Here is a 22919-nt window from a genome sequence, read left to right as displayed (position 1 = left end):
TCATCAAGTCCACCTTGGTACTTGTACCATAGCCATTGTGGCTGTGCAACCCTCCCCTCCAAAGTGCCTGTCTGCAGTTAGTAATGCTTTTTGCTTATGAGACCAAAACTGCAACAGTGTTAAACAGAAGGTTTAAGGCTTTCTACCCCAAAATGTAGTCTTTCAATAAAGTCTATCGCAATCATTACAAATGGATAATTGTAAGTAGTCTAACGTATTTGGTTATAAAAGCTAATATATACAGCTTGATTGTCTATTTATTTACCTCAATTTTAAACACTTATGCTGATAATTTCAATAGAAAGGCTCCTGATTTGCACCAATCTGAGAAAACAGGAGGGACTGTAAATACTCGACATGCTTGGAGAATAATACAAAAGGATCTTTAGAGATGTGTATTTTAAAAATACAGCTTTGGTGTGACAAAGACTTTTTTTTTTTCTATTGGAAGATTAGCTCTTGCCCTTTTTCTGAATATATTGTAACAATAAGAACTGTTCAGGTTCCCAGAGTAACAATACTGTTGGGGACAACACAATCCAAGGCCAGGAATAAAAGGGTATCATAAAGTACCTGATCACCCGCTTCCCAAAATATCCTGGGACAGGTCCTCTCTTGGTGTACAACAGACCAGCTCCTGAGGATGTGCCCCGGTATCTCTGCAGAGCGGGTAGTTGCTGTTAGAGAGGTCAATACATGCATCAGCCAGATGATGTGTAGATCAGATCTTTGCACTGCAGGCTCTTAGGAGATGTTTCCAGTTAACTTCCACAGCAGCTGCTCCTCAGGACAATGTGGTGTTATATTTAGAAGTGCAGACTGGTCACCTGATGGTGTCCTGATTTAAGAACTATCAGGTCTGTGCTCACCATATCTTTGTAACGAAAAGGGGAATAGCTGAAGAGTTGGCTTGGCTCTGGCTTCACTAAGGAAATTCTTGTTTTAGTATAAACCACTCTTAATGATATTGCATTTTTCCCTATCATGTCTAACTTCAGTCTGAGAAGAAAGATAACACAAAGAATAAAACAGTCGAGAGTGCACTGTGGTCACAACTGATTTAGCAGCTTACATGCGATTTTTGTTTTTCTTTTCTCTTCTTCTATCTGTGTTGATAAAATCGGAGAGCCGGTGGCTAGCACTGACTTAGATTTCCAGCCTGGATTTGTTCTTGTTTTTCTCCTTACTTCAGTTCTCCTTGTGCAGTGCTGCGTGGCGCTGGCAGCCTGAGAGAGAGGGAGCTCCAGTCACACGCAAAGACTCAGACCGCTGAGAGGAGATTAACATCAAGGAGCCCACATTTGCAATAGCGGGTGGTGCTGGGGGGAGAGGCGAGGGGAAAATAAAATAAAAGCAACAATCGGGTAAATGCTCGTCTCTTCTCGCCACCAGCACCTTGCACAGGTCTGAAATCTCTTGTTTTGCTTTGCTGTATTGCGCTTGCCTGGGCTGTGGAGAGGGGAGGGGGAGGGGAGGAAGGGGGAGGTTTAACTTTTACTTGACATTACCGGGTTATTGTCACTTCCCCCGTGTTAAACCCCGGTGGTTTCCCCTCGCCCCCACCCCCTCCCCGGGCTCGGCTCCCTCCAGTTAACTTTGTTCAAAGGGCTGCAGCCGGGAGGGCTTGTCCGGGCCTGGGACACAGATAGCGTAAAGTAAATAACCACCACAATTAGGCTGGGGCCGGGAGTTGATCTTCGTGGCGAGAGATCTGCTTAGTTAGCGTTTGCTGTTTCGGGGCGATTGAAGGCCGCCGTGCCAAGGACACACACACACACACAGACACACACACACAGTCACACACACACACACACAGTCACTCTTACACACGCACGCTGGATACAAAAGTCTGGAGGATCTAGGGGAGAATTGCAGCCGCCGGATCTGTGCAGCAGCCGCGGCCAGAGCCATGCGTGTCACGGCCTCCTGAGGGGGGAAAAGGAAGGAAGGGAGGAAGGAGGAAGAGAAAAGAGAGAAAGAAAGAAGGAAAAAAGAAAAGAGGGAGAAAGGAAAGCAGAAGAAAGACGCGGGGTGGTGGAAAGTGTTTGCCTGCTTTTGTCTCGCAATACAGTGAACTGGAAGATGGAGATGGATGTTAAGGGAGTTTCTCCGTGCCCGGAGCCCATCCCCCCGGCGGCGGGGTCTGGCGGCTGCCCGCACCAGCGCCCGCACCACCGCGATGGGCAGCCCGCGGAGCCGGCCCCCGCCGCCGACAGCGGCCACCCGGAGCGGAGGCACGGCAGTGAGAAAGAGGACAAAAAGGTAGGTCCGCTCCGCCGCCGGCCGGCCGGCGCCGCGCCCGCCGGAGGGGCGGCAGCCCGGGGCCGCGCTCGGCGGGGCGGGCGGGGCCGGGGCCGCTCCCGCTCCCCGCCGGCCGCGGGCAGCCCCGCGCCGCCCTTTGTCAGCGCGGCGGCGGGAGGCGGGGGGCCGGCGGCGGAGGTTGTCTGAGGACACGGGGGTGGCGGGGCGGGGAGCGCGGGGCCGCCGCCGCCGGGCCCGGGGCGCCGGGCATTGTTCCGCCCGCCCGCCCGGCGGGAGCGGCCCAGGTGCCGCCGCCAAAGTTTAACCTCACTTCGAGGGGCCGCGGCCGGCGGGGCCGCCGCTCCCCTCCCCTCCCCGCTCCTCGCCTCGACTTCCAGCCGGCGGCGAGGGGCGAGTCACTTGGGGGAAGGAGCCCGGGCGCTGTGTCCCTCCAGCCCTGCTGTGTCATTGCGGACCGGGGGACGGCTGCTCGCTGCCGAGTGAGAACCTGCGGGTGACGGAGTTGAGCGAGAAATGGGTCAGATCGCACCCTTGGGTGCGGATGTGTCTGCTGCTGGGAGAATGGGAAAGTAGGGAGGATGGGATGGTAAAAGGTTGCCATTAAGATAATGTCAGCGGAGTGCATTGATCAGTGCTTTTGTCTGTGGGCACTGTCTTAATTTCCATTCATTTTTTTCTCGGCACGGGTTTGCTAAATTGAAGCCGATGAATTCTGCTGTGTCTATAGGTCTGTGACAGGCAGAGACTGATAAATGTGTAAGTTTCATCGTAATTTGGTGATGGTTGCAAGGTGTGATCCGCGTGTGCTAGACTGTAAAAGACATCCGTTTATATTTTATTGAAATCCGAGTAATTCTCTGTATGCACAGATACCCCCAAACAGATTATAATCCTCGAGTAATGTTAAAAAGAAATGTTGGCATGTACTGGATTTGAGCCGTGATTCTTCAACTAGTTTTACTATAGTTTGGTTTTGTTATAAATGTGTAAGAGAACAGTAACACAATGAAGGAATGTAAGCGGGCAATGCAATAAAGCAATGCAACAACTATGGCACACCACATATTTGCATGACTAGAGCTCTGGTTGTCATGAGAAAGACAAGGTATTTTTTAAAAATTATATTTTTAAATGTAGACTCCTAGTTTTCAGCATTTGCCTCCTACACTTTTTGGTTTTTTACTGTTCGGTAAAATCTGTGCTATTGTTTTAATTAAAAGAGGGTATCAATGCCGGATCATATAAACAGGGACTGTACAGTTTAAGAGGGTGGATGCAAGGGCTTTATTTTTAAAACGGTAACTGGTGGTTTATATGTTGTGATAGATGAACACAGAATTTCATCTCCTTTGAGTTTATGAATATTTAATTCTGTCGTGACTGCATGTTATTGTACCTAGCTGAATGATTTGTGTGTGTGATTGTTTCTAGGATCCCTTCCCTTGCACCATGCTACTTACTAAACTTAAAATTATTTTATTTCAAAATAATTACAATGTAGACCCAAGGTTGCCAGTTACACATGGCTTCATTTTGCCACTGCCTCGAGAATTTTAAAATCCTGCCATCAGCAGAAATCCATGCTTAATAGTTACTTTCGAATGTGCCACACAGTCTGTCTAATGTTTTACCAATCACTGACATGAGGAAGGCAAAGAAGGTGTGACTCAAGGTGAATGAACACCAAAGAAGGCCTGATTTGCTATGGTGTGGCTAATTAATGTGTTTAGATGACTCAGGATTGCACTACTTTATTCTGTATCTGCCAGCATTTTCTGGACATGAAACAAAAGTACTACTTTTTTTTTGTTGTTGTTTTGTTTTGTTTTTGTTCTATCTGTAGCCATGATAAAGTACTGTGATATATTCCTCTTTTTTAATTCCACTATTAGCTTTTCCAAGTTTGCCATTGCCAAGGTTGTTGCAATGACTAGCTTGTATTTTTGGGATGTGCTGTGATATTTCAAACCTCCCTAAATGTATGTATCTTTTCTGGATGCTGTCCCAGGGCAACCAGTACTTCTTATTAGTGCAGAACTATTTCAGATATCTGGTAAAGTACTGGCAACAGAAATTTGACGAGAAGAGGAAAACCCATTAGAGCGATAGTAAAATCCAACATTATTGTGAAAAAAAAACAAGTCAACAAAACTGAACTCAAGCATTTCTGGAGACATCATCTAAGAGCTTTCTAAATTGATTGAAATAACTGTACCATTGTTCTTGTGGCCCTTATACAAGCTTCTGAGGCACACTGATACATCCTAGAAGTGTAAGCACTCTACGTGGAATTTGTAAAGGACATTAGAACCTGAATTCCTGACAATGTATAATTATGATTAACTACATATTAAGATATTGCAATGTCTCATGATTTCACTGTCAGATATGCTTTTTGGGATCATTATATAAAAAAAAAACAACCTTACATTTAATCATTGAGCTCCATTTCTGGTGGACATAAAAAGAGTTTTACTTCCATCTAAATGGAGCTGGGTCAAATTTATGTGCTGATAAAATTATTTTTGTCACTGTCTCCAAAAGGAACATTGCTGAATTAACCAAAGCAAGTGTTTTCCTAAGTCTGTGGAATTTCAGTAGAAGATGCTACCACAGTCTCACTTACATGGATATTGTAGGTTTTCTTCTTGCTGTATATTAGTTTTTTATTTGTTGTTGAGCTTCAATAAAATTTTGAAACGTGTGTAACTTGAAATATATCCCACTGTCTTCAGCTAGGATGCTGACATGCCAAAGTGTGTGCTTAAGTGCTTTGTTGGAGGAAGACCTAGGTTACTTTTCATATATCTTTCTGTTGAATCCATCTCTGACTGATGTATGAGAATAGAAATTATGAAGATTGACTTTATAATTTATTAAATATGTTAAGTACTTGGTGCTTTAAAGGATAGTTGCCATTTGGGTGGGAGAAAATGAAGCACAAATAGTAGAGTGCAAGATTTAGAAAACTAATAAGCTGACTATATGGATACTATTTTTTTTCTCTTAAAGCAAAACACATCAGAAAATATTTTTCAACACTCCTACAATGTTTTCTGTTATTTTAGTTAAAAGCATGTAGGTCTAATCCTATATACAGAAGCATGTTGACATTCTCCAGTATGGCAAAGTGAGTGACTGGGGGAGAGAACAACCTCCAGTCCTGGCTGTTCATTCCTGGCTGGAGGTGCAGCTGATGCCTGTGACAGGTTGTGTGGGTGGATTGTCACACCATCTTGCCACTCCATGACTTATCTTGGAATGATTGCATCTTTACAAGGATCAGTGTATGGAGCACTTAGGGAATAGAAGGCAGCTTCATAATTCCTTTACAGACTGGTAACTATGGGTGAGGTTTGTTATCATAGCTCACAGCTCAGGATGGGTAGAGTTTTACTAGAGATGGTACCCTGAGCCCCGAGTTAGGAGTTTCAAGCCCCAGCTACAGCCAGTCTGTTACAGTGTTTCCATTTTCCAAAGCCCAGGTTCTCCAAAAGTTGGTCTGAGGTATGGATTTGGTAATGTAATGTTTCATACCCAAGAGGACTTCTGCATATCTGTGGTATGTGCAAATCATTTAGCACAAATGATCTATAAGCGCACACAGAGCTTTCACTTTATACCTATATTCCATATATAAAACCATCTGTGAAATAGCTCCAAAGTGAAGAACTTTCTCTGTATTTACATGGAAATGAACACACCAAGGTTATAGCAAAACCAAGTTTATATGTGTTGGGTACATTGTATTCTGGTTCATGACCAATTTGTCAGTGTTTGATGCAAGAGTTCTGAGGTGTTTTGTGGTCTTTTTTGTATGTTATTTCCCAGGATACTTACCTGTGATAGTGCTGTGTGATAATGGCACCCAAGTATGAGCTCCTAGAGGGGAAAAGATGAGTTCTTTGGGGAAAGGCATTTAGTATTAACTTGGGAATTCTGTTCTGCTGTACACATGTTCTGATCATCAGTCTCTAAAAGCCTTCTGCTAGCGTATTTACAAGAATATTGCTATCAACTATATAGTGCTTGTTCACTCATCCTTCACCAGCAGTAGGTCAGGAATAGTGGAAGACACTTCAGGGGAATTTTTTTTAATAGCTTATCTTATGTTTTTAGTTTTGTTTGATTTGGAAAGCCAAATGTTACTATGTGTTTACATTTATAGAGAGAAGGCTCAAGAAGTGCAGTTTATGCTTGAAGCAGATAGTGGGGATTCTTTCGGGGGATAGATCACTCCAGTTTCAGATCAGATGTGCTTATCTTACCTTAAGCAGTTGTATTGTGAGCAGAAGAGGAGTTGTCAACCACTGTCTTGTTTCCTGGAGATTTGATTGAGTTATCTTTTGCCAAATAATCTGGACCTATCCCACTGAACCATCAGAAGTTAAGAACCAAAAGCTGAAACTGAAATCAGTAATGGATATGAGGAAACAGTACAGGGTCTGTGGGGTGAAGAAAGCAGAAGTAGACAACACTACTGGTTGCTGATGGTAACAGCTTCTCCTGATAATAGTGTAAAATGCACCAGTGTAAAATGCACTAGCTTAGAAATTAGTTGGAGTTTCTAAGTACTGAAGACTTTGTGCCAAGTGTATCATGGGCTATGGTTCTGCCATGATGTAATGAATAGTCATGATATGGCATGAATAATCAAGGTCATGCCATTGTCTGCACAGGTGGACAAATTCTTCACCACACAGACATGGCAGAAAATTATACTTGTGGCTGTTGCTATTCTGAGAGTTTCATGTCAGACAGAAATTCAAGTGTGTGCTTAAAGTGAGGACAGAGCTGGAGAGTAATGTGTCTTTGTCTACATCATTGCTAAGATTTCAGAAATCATTCCCCAGCACAGCAACATCAACATCAACTCTGTCTTTTTCAGATCCACTTTTAAGCACCTGTTCTTCATTCTTAAGCTGTTCCTATCTGTGCTGTGGGGCATCGTGATATCGGTACTGATCTGCATATTTCAGTTTCTTCCTGATGGAGTGGTCTGAGAAAAAAGTCAGCACCTTGTTCTTCCAGAGTTCCCAGAGTCTGGTGGTTGCCTGGGTGGTGAGCCCAACACAAAGCCTCAGACCCACGACATTCTGAGTCCCTCATATTCAAATATTTTTTCCTGCACATTCCCAGATCACAGCTCTGATCACGGCTCATGTGAGATCTGATTCCCAGATCACGGCTGGCTAACTCATGACAGTATGGGGAGACTCCTGGACATGTGTTCCTGGAATAGCTCCCCAAAGCCAGAGTGCCTGGCAGGTACCTCTGGAAAGGAGGTTTTAGTCCTTTGTCTTGCTGATGTGGGCAGCAAAGCTATTCACCCTGCCATTATCCTGTTTTGATGAGCAAGACCCAAAAGCCATCTGCTTTGAGGAGACTAAGTAAAAAATCCAGATTAAAAAAAAATCAAAAAGAGGAAATTCACTATGAACTGAGAGCCTTGCTTCGCAGGCAGGACTACTTCTGCATTTTGATGCATTTCATGTACTCTGCTTCACTCTTCTCTTTCTAGTGAGAGAATGAATCCTTAGAGGAACCTAGGATTGTGCCTCTGTTACAAAATTAAGCAGATGTGAAGAAGAGAGAGAGAAGCTCTTAGTATCTGAAGGCAAGAGTAACAAACTCCTGTTCTATTAGACATCAGAGAATCCAGAAGGAGACAATATCTTGGGAAACAGGCCTCATAATTTTCATATCTCCAAAATTACTTTTTGTCTCAAATTCTGGGAATTCTTGTCGCTGCATGACCGGAAGGTCAAGGGAGGTGATTATCCCCCTCTGCTCCACTCTTGTACACCCCACCTGGAGCACTGCATCCACCTCTGGTACCCCAACATAAGGAGGACATGGAGATGCTGGAGTTAGTCCAGAGGAGGCCTCAAAGATGGTCAGAGGGCTGGAGCATCTCTCTGATAGAGACAGGCTGAGGAACCTGTGGCTGTTCAGCCTGGAGAAGAGACAGCAGCCTTCCAGTATGTAAAGGGGGCCTACAGAACTGGAGAACTGGAGAAGGACTTTTTATAAGGACAAGGCAAAAGGCTTCAAACTGGAAGAGATAATTCTTAATTAGGCATTAGGAATAAATTCTTTAGTGTGTGGGTGGTGAGGCACCTGGAAGAGGCTGCCCAGAGAAGTTGTGGATGCCCCATTCCTGGTTGGATGAGGTTTTAAGCAACCCAATACTGTAGAAAGTGTCCCTATCCATTGCAAGGGGTTTGGAACTAGATGGTTTTTAAGGTCCCTTCCAACACACAAACCACTTTGAGATTCTATGATATGGGAAAAAAATCTTACTTAAGTAGATGTCAGCAACATTATTCTTATACTAAATACAAAACACAGCACTGTATCAGCTACTATGAAGAAAATTAACTGTATCCCAGAATCTGGAATGTATAGGATGTGGCTTTTATATTAAAGCATAAAGTTGGAGAGTGAGGACTTCTGTGATTTGCCTGTGCCTGTGTTAAAACAACACACATGATAGTACATATGAATTATTCTTTAAAATTTTACCCAATACTGAGATTTCTGAAAGAAGAATGTGCTATTTAAAATAGTTGTCCTCTCAAATAAATGGTATAAGAAATGTTGGTGAAGTTTACCAGTCTTACAGCTGTTTCAGTTTTTCATTCAACTGATCAATAAGTGGATGAAGCTTGAAAAGCTGATCACACTCTGACTGTTTCCTGGGGTAAACATAGAGATATTTATTGTAATAGAGAGATTTCATGAAAAGTAAATACTGCTTAGAGTTAATACAAAGTGAAATTAAGTGCATATGTAGTTGATTAGGTAACAGATCCAGGGACATAAACAATGAACATCATGGGTGGGAGCTAAACAATGCTCTTGAAATCATCGGCAACACAACCACAAGTTTTGTATGCAGTAGACACAGAATTGACTCGCTGGCTAACGGCAGTTTTGCCTTAGCTGCAGAAGGGTTGTGAGGATTCCTACTTGGAGGAAGATGCAGCACTGAAAAGGGCTTTGTTATTTCCTCTTGAGCAGTTGGGACATTGCCTTGACTCAGATGTAGTGGTATGTGTTCATGCCTATGTGCTGAGACTGGAAAGCAGTCCTATTCAGGACTGCATATGACAGCTCAGAGCTTGGCCAGTGCATGGCATATCCTTCCCACTTAAGTAGAGCTTGTTCTCAAAAGCCCAGTATTCATGGGAGTTCCTGGCCAAGAGTTGAGTGCCAGCTTGTAACAAATCTGAGGCTTCAAACAATGGATAATCAATGAAGCTAAAGATGAACAATACCCATGTTGATGCATGCTATTCCCAGTGTTTTCCTAGATGCTCACAGTGTTTTAAGACCATCTCTAGCTGTGGTAAAAACTTACTGTGTTGTGCTGAATCCTTACAACACAGCAATTTTTCCTAGACTGAGGTTTCAGTTTAATTGCCTAAGCTAAGGGAGACATATAGTTATGGATGTGTAAAGTGGTTCAGTTTTTGTTTGGTTCCATATTTTGCTTTTCTCTGCCTGGCTGTAACCATGCTTCTCATATAGTGGCTGGATTATTTCCCAGCACCTTGCGCTAGGTGGATTTTTGTACTGACTAGCTGCCAGTAGTAATTGTCCGATGATGGTATAAAAAGTTGTGGAGTGTCAGTAGAGTTATTGTTTTCTAACATCTTGTCTCTGAAAATACCCAAATAGTAAAGAAAATGGGACTACAGCTGCAAATGAGAAAAGTAACAAGAGGACCACTGATAATAATTTCCATAAAAGTAGAGATCTGATCAGGTTTTACCGTGATGTTTAAATGAGTAAAGAAAAAAAAAACAAACCCCAGATCTGAAAGGCAATGCAGATGGTAGCATTCTACAGTAGTTTCTTTCTTTTCTTACTATCATCCTTTCTGTGTGGCTCTGAAATTCTCTTCCACCTATAACAAAAATTTCTGGTTTATTTCAATTCCCCACATTGCATTCTGAGATATATGGGCAATATTAATTGTACACTAGTAAGCAGTGTATCTTAACTGGGATAAAACAAGATAACATTTGGCTCATAGTATGGACAAAGACAGTAATGTATAAAATTTGTTAGACAGCCATGATTTAGTAGAAGTAGACTAGTCCTTCCATGCCTAATGGCTTTTGCCATGTGTTTAAATACAGCTGTTGTTTTTGTTATATATTATATGAAGACCTATCTTGTTACAGAAGCAGAATAGGAATAGTTTCCTTGACTGAAAAGCATTTTGTTTTGGGTTAATAAAAATTACAGACTCAAGCCACAGAGCTTGGTTAATGCACTTAGAGTTCCTGGGCTTCTGAGTTCATTCCATTGAACACCTTGCCCTATGGTTACAGAGTTTATTTTCTCCAAAAAGCTATTTGGCACAAGTTATTCAAAGTGATAAAGTGATCACCAAGTGCAGGGAAAATAAAGGTAATATTCCCCCTTTAATTCTAGACCATCTGCAAAGGACTCTTACAATTGATTGGAAAATGAAATTTGAAATGAAATGAAAATACTGTGGAACTCATGCCTGTTCCATCAGCACAGTCTGTGTTAATTGATTTCAACAGGTGCCTCAAGCACCACTGACATCTCTTTTTTGCTATTACCTACTGATGGTTTTCTCACTGAGGTTATTACAGAGCCTGTACTGAGTTTTAGGAGGCCATAGCAGAAAATCTGGTTTTGGATGCAAACTAACATACTCAAGGTCTTTGTGGAAAGGGAATTAAAGGGCTAGTATCTACCAAAGATTATTTTTATGGCTATTATATTTAGTAGCAATTTCATATTCATCATAGTATAAATAAATTGGTGTTATGCTTTTCTGTGGATTTAAAAAGAGTACTTTATTGCCTTGAGGTAGTTACTGTGTGAATCAGTCATCACATAGGAAGGGTGACTATGAGTCCTCAGAGATGGGCAGGTGAGCATGATGTGTGGGGGTAGGTTGTAAATAACTTTTGCTCTTCAGGTGAATTAAAAGTGAGAGGGAATGATGTGGAGGGGCAGAGAGGCAGTAGTTGGCAAGCTAATTGAAAGCAGTAGCTTCTGAGTAGGGCTAGAAGAGAGAAGTTTGTAAGGTTTGTGTTTTGAGGCAAAAGAGCTTTATGAAGTGTGCACTGGGTCCATGTGGAGTTAAGGAAGCACACAGCAGAATTCCACAGCATCAAAATTCCAGTTTGCGTTTGCAAAATACCTACTGAAGCTTCACAGACGTTATGCAGTGCCCTGGTTAGCCTTGTTAACTTTATTGAGTGTGCTTTGAGGACATGCAGACTTTCAAAGTATGTGAAAACCACTTTCCATAATTAATTGGCTTACTCTCTCCCACCTATTGTTTCATATCTAATAGTAGGTAACAGCAAGTCATTGCCAAAGAAAACAGATACGATGATATTTAGGTTAGTTTGGTTTGAGATATGACAGGCTAAAAAGGATCTCCCCAAAGATCTTGCAACTTAAATAATCCCCATTTTTTGTCCTGTCTTATTTCTCCCATGACTATCATAGGATATGCTCTTAAACTAAATTTTCCCTGATCTAGTAAGTGGTTTTGAGAAGATCAGTCCATTTTTAGACTGCTTCTGTATGAACTAATATATAACTGGAAGCATGTTTCAACTTTACTATGTCAATTACATGCTGAAATTTCCAAGTGATAAAATGACTTCTTCCTTAAGCAGAGCAGCCATCATCCACATTATCATCTACATCCCTGCACACATGGTGTGGCGTAGGAAATGACACACCATTATCAGATGGCTGTTAAAGATGGATGCAGGGAAATGGCAAGGCTGCTGGCCTGGTCTCCAAGACAGACATCCACAGATGTTCTGTAGTCACTTCAGTGCATGTAGTTAAAGGGTATCTGTTGTGCCCTTGGGGGAATTTTTGCTTAAACAGAGAACATTTAAGTTTGGAGGAGATCATGAATATGTTTCCAAAGGGAGAAGGGAGGAGCAGCAAGCCTGGGGGGAAGGAAGGTCATGCAGATTATCAACAGACCTCCCACAGTAGGGAGGCGGCTAATGTGGTGTCACATGCTCTTGTGGTCTTACGCAAAGGTCTTACTGGACCTTAAAGTGGGATCCAAAGGTGCCACTTGTTGAACTTGTCAAGAGGATAGACCCTGTGCAGAAGATAAATAATTGATGGATCTATTCAGAGAGAGGCCTTGTGGAGGTTAGAGCATCAGAGGGGATCAAGGTCAATCTGTCTCAGGGACTCTTTCAAAGGAGGGTTACACCACAGGACTGTCATGAGATAATCAGCCAGATCAACATCAAAACTGCGATCACTATGCGCTGGGAAATGCTGCTCAGGGGAGGAAAAAGGCTCTAGGCTCTCTGGTCTGGTCTCTGCTCTGCATGTTCTGCCTGTTGGTAAGATTCAACAACTTTCTCTCTTTAGGCAGTGTTTCACGGTCATATGCTTTTGTATGCTGCTGCACACAAAACAGTCACTGAGGTCTTCCTAACTGAGCAAGTGATGCAACTTGTACTCACCTGCTGCTGTTTTAGAGTCAGACTTAGTTCCTCACAGCAGGTTATCTATTTGGTCGCACCATCCTATTTACTGTGGCATTATTTCAGTTAGCTGGAACTATCCATATTGCCCATGTTTGTTTGCAGATTCAAGCAAAGCCCATGGAAAGGAGCCATTCTGCAATGTCAGTCTATTTCACAAGTGACTGTGCATGTGGCCTATGATCATATTGTGATATCTCTTAGTAATACATCCACATCTGGTGGTAGTAATTGGAAGAGACTAGAGGCAGCAAAGTCAGAAGACGATAAATAACAAGTGCCTATGTATTATGTACCGTGTGATATTAAGAAGTAGGAGCAGGAAGACACAGTGACACAACAGTTAGCAGGGGCCTAAACCATTACTCTCTTATTTGCTGATAGAGATGACTTCTTTCTCACCTACACAACGCAAAATTACAGATTAATCTGTCATAGGTAGAACTTTTGCCACTTTTAAGATGCAGGTCAGAGCAGTTACACCTGTTGACACACAGTTCAGTGGTATCAATAGTCTCAGCGTGCAGTGCGGTCCTTGTTTTGTTGTACAGCTGTGGCAGAGACTGTCACAGCTACCCAGAACACTGAGAAGTACAGAAGTTCAGCAGCCAGGGTCAGGGCTTCTGGTGTGTAGAGATCACTGTAAAGAATTTAAGAGGTTAGCTACCAAATGGAAAGCACAGAAACACATGGTGCACCAAGCCACTCTGTGCACAAACAGAAGTGTATGTGTCATGCAGAGTAAAGGCAAAAAATGTTGAGCTCTTCTTCAAACCAGCTTGTTATGTTATCGTGGTGCACAAAACAATGGTGGGGAGACATATGTACAGCAGTGAGGCAAAAATAATAGAGCTCATATTTAAAAGCCAAACCAATGTAAAATGCATAAATGCAACAGTGGGATCTAGTGATAAATTTTAAAGGCTGAGTTACAGGAAAGAACAAGGCAGTTCATCCTTTTCCCTCAGTTAGCAAGAATGAGGGAATGGGACCATAGGTAAAATACTATTCCAATACTCCGCTAGTGCAGCTAGTACTGGGTGACAATGAAATACTAGCCACAGAGAGGGACAAAGTCTTACCTCACATCTGTAGTCTGTTACTATCCTCCCTTCTGATCTCCTTCCAAACCAGTGCCAGGGTATGCTGGCTGTGCTCCTACAGACTCGGCAACAGAAAACAGAGACCACACCCTTGCCATGAGTATTATTGTACCTCTCTGACAGCACTTTAGCATCAGCCCAGATGTGTAAGGATCAAAAGGACTAGTAAATTTTTAAATTTAAAAACCACATGGTTTGGAAAAGTGCTTCTAATATTCTAACACCTTTAACGCTGAGATCTAGTATTTGACTATATAGTAGGTTAAGGATAAATTTTGTTCCTACTAGCAAAGGAATTTCACCACATTTTTCACAGGCATGTTATATTTTACTGACTTAAAATGATTTATGACCAAGTAAAACTTGTTCTGAGTAGAATGTTATGCAGGAAGGAGTGGAGAAGTACAGATTGTTAAAAAATAATTCAGAAGAAGGTATATTAGCAAGTTCAGATGGGGTCAGATGTGCATTGTCAGTGCTCTAACAGCTTACAGAATTCTTACCTTTACACATTTAGGAGAATGACATTCTTTGGTATCAATGGAAAATTGAAACTCACTTCTACAGAGCTGTAAGAGAATTTTACTTTTGAGCAGGATAATTTTGGGGGTAATTTCCACATTTGAAGAAAAAGGAAGGAACATGGACAGGTCTCATTTTGAAATAAATCTAAAGTTTAAAGTTTACTAAAACTTTTTACTCAATTTTACTGAACATGCATAGTCCCAATCTTACTCTGTTCCACACAAAACCCTCTAGAAAGTCCCTTGATGAGATTTTGTTTAGGATTAGGAATTATCCCTCCTTGGAGCAGGAGAATGCTGTAAATCTTCCACGTCATTCATCTATGATTCTGTGCTGGAAAATGCTTTGATGCTTTTTAAAATGAAATGGCATCTACAGAGAGTTTTCAGACGCACTCAAACTCCAAAAGTTGATACCAATTACCTGACAATTGTCTAAAGTGAATGTAAATAAATAAATATATATAATATATATATATTATAATATAAAATATAAATATAAACAAAACTGCAGTCTTACATACTTGCATGATCAGATCTTGGAATTCTGAGGTTTTGAGTCAGAAAAAATCATCCTCCCATCTTCCACTATGTAATTAAACAGTGCTGCTACAATGAAACCTGTACGCTTATATGTTTATGTAGCACTGAGTGTAATATTTCAACAGTATAAAATTGCATACCCTACTGTATCAAAAACAATCTTAGAGCTCAGGAACACCAGTGTACTGGGGATGTGATACCTAATATGAATCTATTTTTGGTAATAGATAGTTTATATAAAGCATAACCACTGAAGAGTGGTTTGAAGCACCTTAAAAAGGAAATATATTTTGAAGTGGAAACTGTTGGCTAACTTGCATTTTCCAAGGCTGATATCTTTAAAGAGGTATTTTATTATAATACAATGTTTCAAATTCCAAGTTTTTTAGAAGGGATGCATAACAATGTCAACTGTTGCAGTTGATAGTGTAGCCTTAGACAGCACAACAGATTTGTAAGAGCGGAATTCTTTGTCCTCTTGCTGGAGTGTTGGTTTGAACAGTAACACATCTGTAATAGAGTTAGGTTGCTTTTTTATCAGCTGCTGATGGTGACACTCTTAAGAAAGGGCCGAATTCATACCTACAAATAAATTTGTCAACAAAATATGAGCATGTGAGACAACAGTTCAGTCACATTTCACTTTCATTTCTTCTCTTTTGTGCGAGGGAGTAACTTTCAAGTGTCAGCTCTTTCAGCTGAGTGTCAACCTTTTAATAATTTTCTGCAGCGTGTCAGCCCCCTTAGAATTACCATATGTTAGCTGTTTACCATGTCGGCTGAAAGCATGCGCATTGAGCTTCTCCCCTTTGCCCTACCTGTGTTGCTCCTGGTGACAGCCAGGTGATTATTTTAGCTGATAATTCAGCCACCATCAGGAATGCCCCAGGTGTATTTGCTGTGGCTTTGCAGAGTCTGGGAAGGTCAGTCAGCCATAGAGCCAGGCAGCGGGAGGAATGGGTCTGGGTGGTGGATGTGCTTGGCAGGCTGGCTAGTCAGCAGGAAGACTTACAGGCCTAATCTCTTCCTTCCTTGTCTGAATATTTAGACAACCAGGAGACAATTACACTGTAGGTTGTGAGATCTCTGTGGGAATTTGCTTCTCACAAGTCCTGGCCACGGAAACATGAGAATCTGTTTATCCTAATTTCTGCCTGAGTTTTTGACTAATGCTACCACTATAGTATGTTTTCACCCAGCAGATACTTGAAATACTGTAATAACCCTGATTTTCTCTGTCCTCACTGTCAAAAAGAAGAATGACAAAGGGCTTTACTCATGGCAAACCTTGTGTTAATAATGGTAATGTGCCAGTGTGTATCTAGTTTTGGACCGTATCCTGTGGCTGGTTCCTGACTGTGAACCGGAGCTTTTGCTGGCATTTTCCTGTGTCTGACATTCAATTTGGACCTGTACTGCAGAGGGAAACAGTAGTAAGCTAGTAACGGAGTGCCAGATAGTAAGAGGATGACAAGTCTTTTCCAGTCTTGTGTGAATGCTATTGAATGAGCAGTCAGTGTGCTAGGGGCCAGTGAGCCAACAAATATGTTCAGCGTTCCCAGAAAATAGTCTTCAGAATAGTAGGAGGTGTGATTATGAAGGGGAAGCATTTGAAAGCTATAGATAGTGGAGCTAGGCAGGAGAAGTGAGCTGGCAGGAAGGCATTTTGAAGCAAAATGGGGATCTGTGTATGCCTTTCCCACAGCAGCTCTGCCCATTCAGCCTGTACATCCTGCTAGCGTGGAGCTGATGGGGGCAGGAGACTGCCAGCACATTTCTCTGTGGAAAAAGAGGAATGAAGGTTATAGGGAAGTGTCAAGGGAACACTGGCATGGACACAAAGAAGTCTGAGCAAGGGGCATCTCTGCCAGGACTACAGCTGTAGCAGTGACCAGAACTGACTGTGTATTTCAGCTGCTTTCACCAATTCTCTGCATTCGGCGCAAGTGAGTTCTCTAAAGCTGAATTGTCTGACAATCTCTCCTTTAATACTTAGCTGTATTATTTGCCAATTTTGAAAGTGGTTCAGTAGGGGATAACTAGTGTTCTGAGATCATGATGGGTCTAGTCAGCTTTCCAGAGTACAGCAATTACAGTGTGAATAGAGGTGAATGTGATGGACAGGCCGGGTGGTTGCTCTCTCTAACCTGAGCATGAGTTTTCTCATGTTTGTGCGCACACTTCTTCTCTGTGATTAGCCTCAATGGAAATGCCATCACCAGGGTCCTGCTGCCAGCAGCAACTTAACAGGCAAAATGGAGGGGGTTAGGTGTTCTTCTGTCCTTTTCATTTTTCATTAAATAGGGCAAAATACACAATAAGTGGAGTGTGATTTGCATGGAAATTTATATGCATGTATAATAGATCTGAATGTTAATGTGGGAAATTACTTTCTTTCAACTCAGTGGCCTGTTTGATTTTTAGAATTATTTGCTTCTTTGTAACTTTCTGTAAGTTTCTATTGCAAAACAGTGCATCTAAATTCCTTGAGAAATACTCAAGCACTTGTGGCCAAGTAGATAAGGGTGTTGTTACCTTCTGTTGGGAAATATTTTTTATTAAAATCCATTGGCAACTTTTCGATAAATTCCTCTTTTTTTTCTTGTGTCAATGTATTATTACAAGGATAACAATGAATGCTGTAGTTAAGAAATTCCACACATTTAATAGTCATAATTTAAAACTTTTATTCTATATGCAAATGTCTGTGTGTGTCTGTATGTATAAAAGCAAGTTTTCATTGGATTTTGAATGCAGCTAAGTCTAGGAATGAACTAGCAAATATCCTTTGTTTAAACTTAACAATGATTGCATTTGATATTTTCAGAAGTAATTTTTATAGCAGTTTTCATTATATGGCTGTTGTGTTCTGGGTACAATAGGGCAGCTTACTTGCAACTGAATTAAAATACGTGGTTTAATAGCACTTTGACTTGCCTAGGCAATAAACTATCTCCCACAAATGGAGGTGGTAAGGTAAAACATGTTAAGTTAATTCTGTAACAAATCCCTGTGTTGCTGATGGAAAATATTTCAGAAGAATTACTCCCTGCTATGCATGGAGGCTTCATGAATTACAGGATAATGGAGATAACACTCTCTAAGGGGTCTGCTGAAATATACCCTTTCCTGAAGCACTGTCTGAATTCTTGGAAGCATTTGTGGATCAGAAACTGGTTATGGCCTAACTACACTCTGCTTTAACAAAAGGTGTAATTTTAAACTGAGTTTAGGAATTTAGTGAAAAATCCTGTGTGGATACACTTAATTCAGTTAAATCTAGCTAATACAAATTTAATATGCATGTCTAATTTATAGATACAAGCTAAGCTAACAGAGTAAGTTTTTAACTGTTTACATAAATCAGTTTTTAAACAGACAAGGAAAAACTTTCATATAGTACAAGATTGAGAAGATTGGGATTGTTTACCTTGGAGAGAAAATGAATCAGAAGTGAGACGATAAAAGGTTACAGACAACGAAGGTGTAGGCTTTATAGAGCAAGAAATGCTATTTCTACCATCAGGGAAGAACAAGGAGCATTTGGTGAAGGTTAAAAGTGACAAAGTCAAAAGTAAGTCAGAAGAAATGCTCTGCCATACTGGGAACTCATTGCTGATGGAAGTTAAAGTCACTGGATAACTCTGAGGGCAAGAGTTTAACAAGGTAGGCTTAGTAACATGATTTAAGGGTCAATTTGGCAGTGTTAACTGTTGGACTCCATGATCTTAGATGTCTTTTCCAACCTAAATGATTCTATGATTCTATCCAATTGCAATGGTAAGGATTAAAAGAATAAAAAGAATGGTGGAAAAGGTAAATGCCTGTTTGTTTGTAGCAGCTCTGTTATTGATGAGGTAATTTTTCCCCCATATTTAACTGCTTGTGCAATCTCTTGTTTGAAGTATTGTGTCTGGCTAGATCTCCAGCAGCAATTTCTTGTTACCAGAATTGTAACCATTTCCTTCCAAAATCTCATCATGTCTGCTCATTCCCTAAAAACCACAGCAAACTCTTTAGTGGTCTCATTAGGAATTTGAATCACTGCATTTTGGTTTTTCTAAAGAGCAAATGCCACAAATTGGTCTGTAAAGGTGACTGTCTCTCCCATACAGGTGGATAATAACAAATGTCTGGTCACCAGAGTATGACATTGGACAGGTTTGGAAAAATCAGTGCTGCATAATGCTTGGTTCTTGGGAATGGCAGTGTATCATAGGACAAGGTGGTTTGTTTATGGTTGTAGCTCCTAATCAAATGAACTGGGATGACAGAACTTTCCAGAGGACCCCTGGCTAATATCACAGTCTAATGGAAGGGCCTTGGAGAAGCCACAGAGAAGCAATGCAGACACAGCAGGAAAATTAAGATGATCTGTTCTCACCTGCTGCCACACCCTGTTGACTCTAGTCTCTTACACATATCCTGCCACCTCCTGAACACACTTCTTAGAGCCTAAAGGGGACTGTATTTTGCTGAGCAAATGGAAGAGCCTAGAACCAGTCTTTTGAGTTGCTTTTGTGGAAACCATAGGAAAGACTGCAGTGCAGAGTTAAGCCAGCATTTCTGGATTGGTCCCTTTCAGTCGGGTGAGCTGTGTGCTGCATGGATAAGAGATCTGGAGAGTGACATCTTTTTCACATGGATTCCAGTCTTTTTGTTGCTTACTGCTCTGCATCAGATACTGAGAGTATTTCTGCTGCCTCTTGGCTCTCCTTAATCAGCAGCTGCTGCTTTTTATCTTTGGAAGCAGCCTAATCAACTCCCCTGGTAGTTAGCAAGGTTGTTCTGGGACCCAGATGCTACCTGAGTCTTCTGTGTCGCTGGTGCAGACTGAACATCTTGGCAGCCCAAGAATGAGTGTGCTGTGCTATTTCTTTTGTCTCATGTGCTCAGCTAACCCTGCCAGGTTTTTGATCCACACACAAGTTCTCTCACTTTTTGCTATTTATGATAGAATGAGGTCACAAGTTAGGTCTGAGGCCATTTAATCATTCATTTTGTCTCTATCACTTACCCTCATATCCCGCCATTCTTAGTCATGCCTACAGTATCAGTAGACTAATTGTACTATGGTGGAAAGACCTGACATGCAAATCTGCCATTGCTCATTATTGTGGCCTGCTTTGTGTGCCAAGTTTTCTGTCTCTCAAACTATGTACTCCACAGAGTCACAGCTTGGTGACAATGACCCAGTTATACTCAAAGTCTGAGAAGTTCCCTCTATTTTTCTCCCCTCCCTCCTTTTTTTTTCAGTTTCATTTGTATTTTTGTTTGTTATTATTCTATTTTTCTTCGTTAGTGTAGGTGAGGGCTAAGCACTGGACAACTACTTTTGCCTCTTCCTCTCCATTTCTTTTAGTCCCTCTTTGTGGATCTCTGAGAACACAGCTTCAACAGATTCAGCAGACTGGATGGAGAGTTGATGGGTCAGTGGGGGAGGTGAGCTGGTTAAAAGAATTTTTCAAAAATATTTCCTTAGAAGAATTTCAGATTTGATCTTATTTCAGTAACTCAGAGACAGGTTCTCACAGCCATGTATAGATTCATGGCAAACTGAACAGGAGCCTGTTATGTGAAGATATTCCTTGCAGGAAAGTCTGATACCTTTGCCCTGTGGCACTTGGTGTGGAGCCAAGACTTTCAGAACTGTGTTAGTCCCAGCAGTAAATGGTGCTTACCTCTTAGGTCCTCATGAAAAAGCCTAGAGATTTCAAAAGGTCAGATAGCTCTGGAGAGGCAGTAGAACCAAAGGTGTGAAAGCCCTTGTTTCACAGTTCATGGCAGTGTGGCTGCCAGGAGGGTGCTCAGCCCTCCTGGAGCCCTGGCCCTAGGAGGTATGACAGATGCTTGGAGTAAATGACATGTTCCTCAGGCTCATGGCTACTGCTGACATCAGTACCAGTTTCCCTCAGGCTCAGAGAAGTGGTGGGGATCAACTCCCTCCCAAAGCAGAAGCCTGCAGACTGTCCCAGCCATATGGTAGTGGCAGCTTTAAAAATTGTACTCCGTTTGCTAAAATACTGCTTCAATCTAAAGGAAGATGAAAGCAAATAGAAAGTAATTCCTGGTGAACATGAACTGCTGTCTTCTGGCTGGCTCCAAAGGGGATCATGAGAACAGCTTGCCAGCTGCACTGGGGAGCAACTTCTCCCATTAAAGGGATACAGCAATGCATTTCTCTTCCCAGCTGGCATTCGCTGCGGCTCGTGTTTATGGCACTTCCCGATGGAAGCAGAGCTCTCCAGAGGACTCCTGGCTAATAACACAATCTAATGGAAGTGCCCCTGTGGTGAGTGATGCTGAGGATGGAAGCATGAGCCTTACAGTTTGCACTGAAAAGTCAGACCCTGTAAGTAAAAGCTGTAATGATTCATTTCCTTAGTGGATGGACTGTAGAGAGGCATGTGTAACATACAGTTACAGCTAAGACTACAGTAAAACCAATATAAAACAAAACCATGCCAGTAAAAGGAACACTAAAAAAAATGTCAGTGTAGAAATAAAGCAAAGGTGATACATGGCTCATTCTACAACCAGGAAGTGTTTGTCAGTCCTTCTCACAGGAATATCAGGTTGTAATTCTGAGATAAGTAACATTAATACTAAAACAGAGTCTTGTGCCTGTATACAAATACAGGGTTTAGGAGGGTGGTAGTTTTAGAAAAGCTCTTTTCTGATACTTACCTATGGCTCTTTTTGAAATATTGTTTGCACACTAAAATGTACTGCAAGTATAAGTCTATGTCTTGTATTTAGATCTAGTGTTAAAATGACTGTAAAATAACCCATTTAGAATAATATGCAATCGAACTCCATTAATATTGTGTTGTAGCCTAAAATTTCTGCTGTAGTGAAGTTATTTTTATGTAAATAGGGAAGTTTGGATTGTAAAATAAACAATTTCCATTCTGTATTCAGCAACTGAACTATATTTCTTTTTGACACTTTTGTAAAATGCATTACACAGGATTAGTAAAAAAATCACTCACTGGAGTTTTTATATTTAATTTCACATGGCTGTGCTAACTGAAAGAGGCACTACTCTGTTGGAAATACAATATTTTCTTTGTTTGGAGAGAGGGATGTTACCTATGATTTGCTTACTTGTGGTTATTGGTTGTTACTGGGAATGCCAACATTTTGGAGCTGAAATTAATAAAGTTGTGATACATTAAGCAGAAAAAAAAATATGAAAGAGAAAAATGTGTGTTCCTTTGAAAATCCTGTTGTAGGTCATAGTATAGCTATGTGTCATAGCTACTGAAATGTAAAGTAGGTGACTGGAAAGTGCCTAGGTTTCCTGACTTCCTAAGATATTAATAATCATACTTCTAGTGCAAACACTGCATGTCATGGTCTCACCAACTCAGCCTGCTGCTGGCTGATGTTATACTGGTAACATCAAATTTGAGGCCATACCAAATGTTGTTAGGTGCTGTCACAATAAATTTAACCCTCATCCATTAGGGAAATAGTCCAGGTGAAAGGTCACTTTCAGCATCAAAGTGGCCATTTAATGCTTTAATTTCCTCTAATTGGAAATGATAATCAATGAGAATAATTTATAAAGCTTGTTCGGAGTAGTGATTCTCTACTTAAAGTGGCATCTAAGGCACCATAATTGCAATCAGGTTGATGCCATATGATCATAATGGGATTCAGAACTTAATGATGTGTATGGTTAACCTGTTTGCATGTTTATGGTTAACCTGTACTTGGCAAATAGGCTTAAACAGGTTTTTTTCTTTGATAGGAACTTCATTGCATTTGACCTTTTGTCATCCAAGAATTTGCATAAAGTATTCCCTTCTCTGGAATTAGGTGCTTGAGTGAAACATTTCATGGGCCTGCTTAACTATTCATCTGTGCTACAATAGCAATTAATGTCTGTGTAAGTAAACCTTCTGTTTTAAAGGTCATTAATTTTCTATACATGATACAGCTTAGAGATCCTGTTACTAAAA

General features: G+C 41.3%; 1 protein-coding gene across 8 annotated transcripts in view; it reads left to right on the top strand.

Annotated features, from left to right (window-relative positions):
- Positions 1-1190: 1190 nt before the first annotated feature.
- Positions 1191-22919, top strand: part of RBMS3 (RNA binding motif single stranded interacting protein 3) — a 703891-nt gene continuing 682162 nt past the window's right edge. For 2 of the 8 annotated variants that reach the window (XM_086850705.1, XM_086850694.1), the window contains exon 1: positions 1191-1404. In XM_086850705.1, coding sequence (XP_086706831.1) covers positions 1369-1404 — 36 coding nt within the window. In that variant the 5' untranslated portion in view covers positions 1191-1368. Of the gene's footprint in view, positions 1405-1867; positions 2263-2519; positions 2742-22919 lie in introns of those variants that run through there. The other 6 variants (XM_086850656.1, XM_086850666.1, XM_086850662.1 and 3 more) reach the window with 5 other exon arrangements.

Source organism: Cyanistes caeruleus, chromosome 1 (genome assembly GCF_971803275.1).
Source record: "Cyanistes caeruleus chromosome 1, bCyaCae1.hap1.1, whole genome shotgun sequence".
NCBI lineage: Eukaryota > Metazoa > Chordata > Aves > Passeriformes > Paridae > Cyanistes > Cyanistes caeruleus.
The sequence above is the reverse complement of the archived record's forward strand: the minus strand, read 5'-3'. Positions and strand labels throughout refer to the sequence as shown.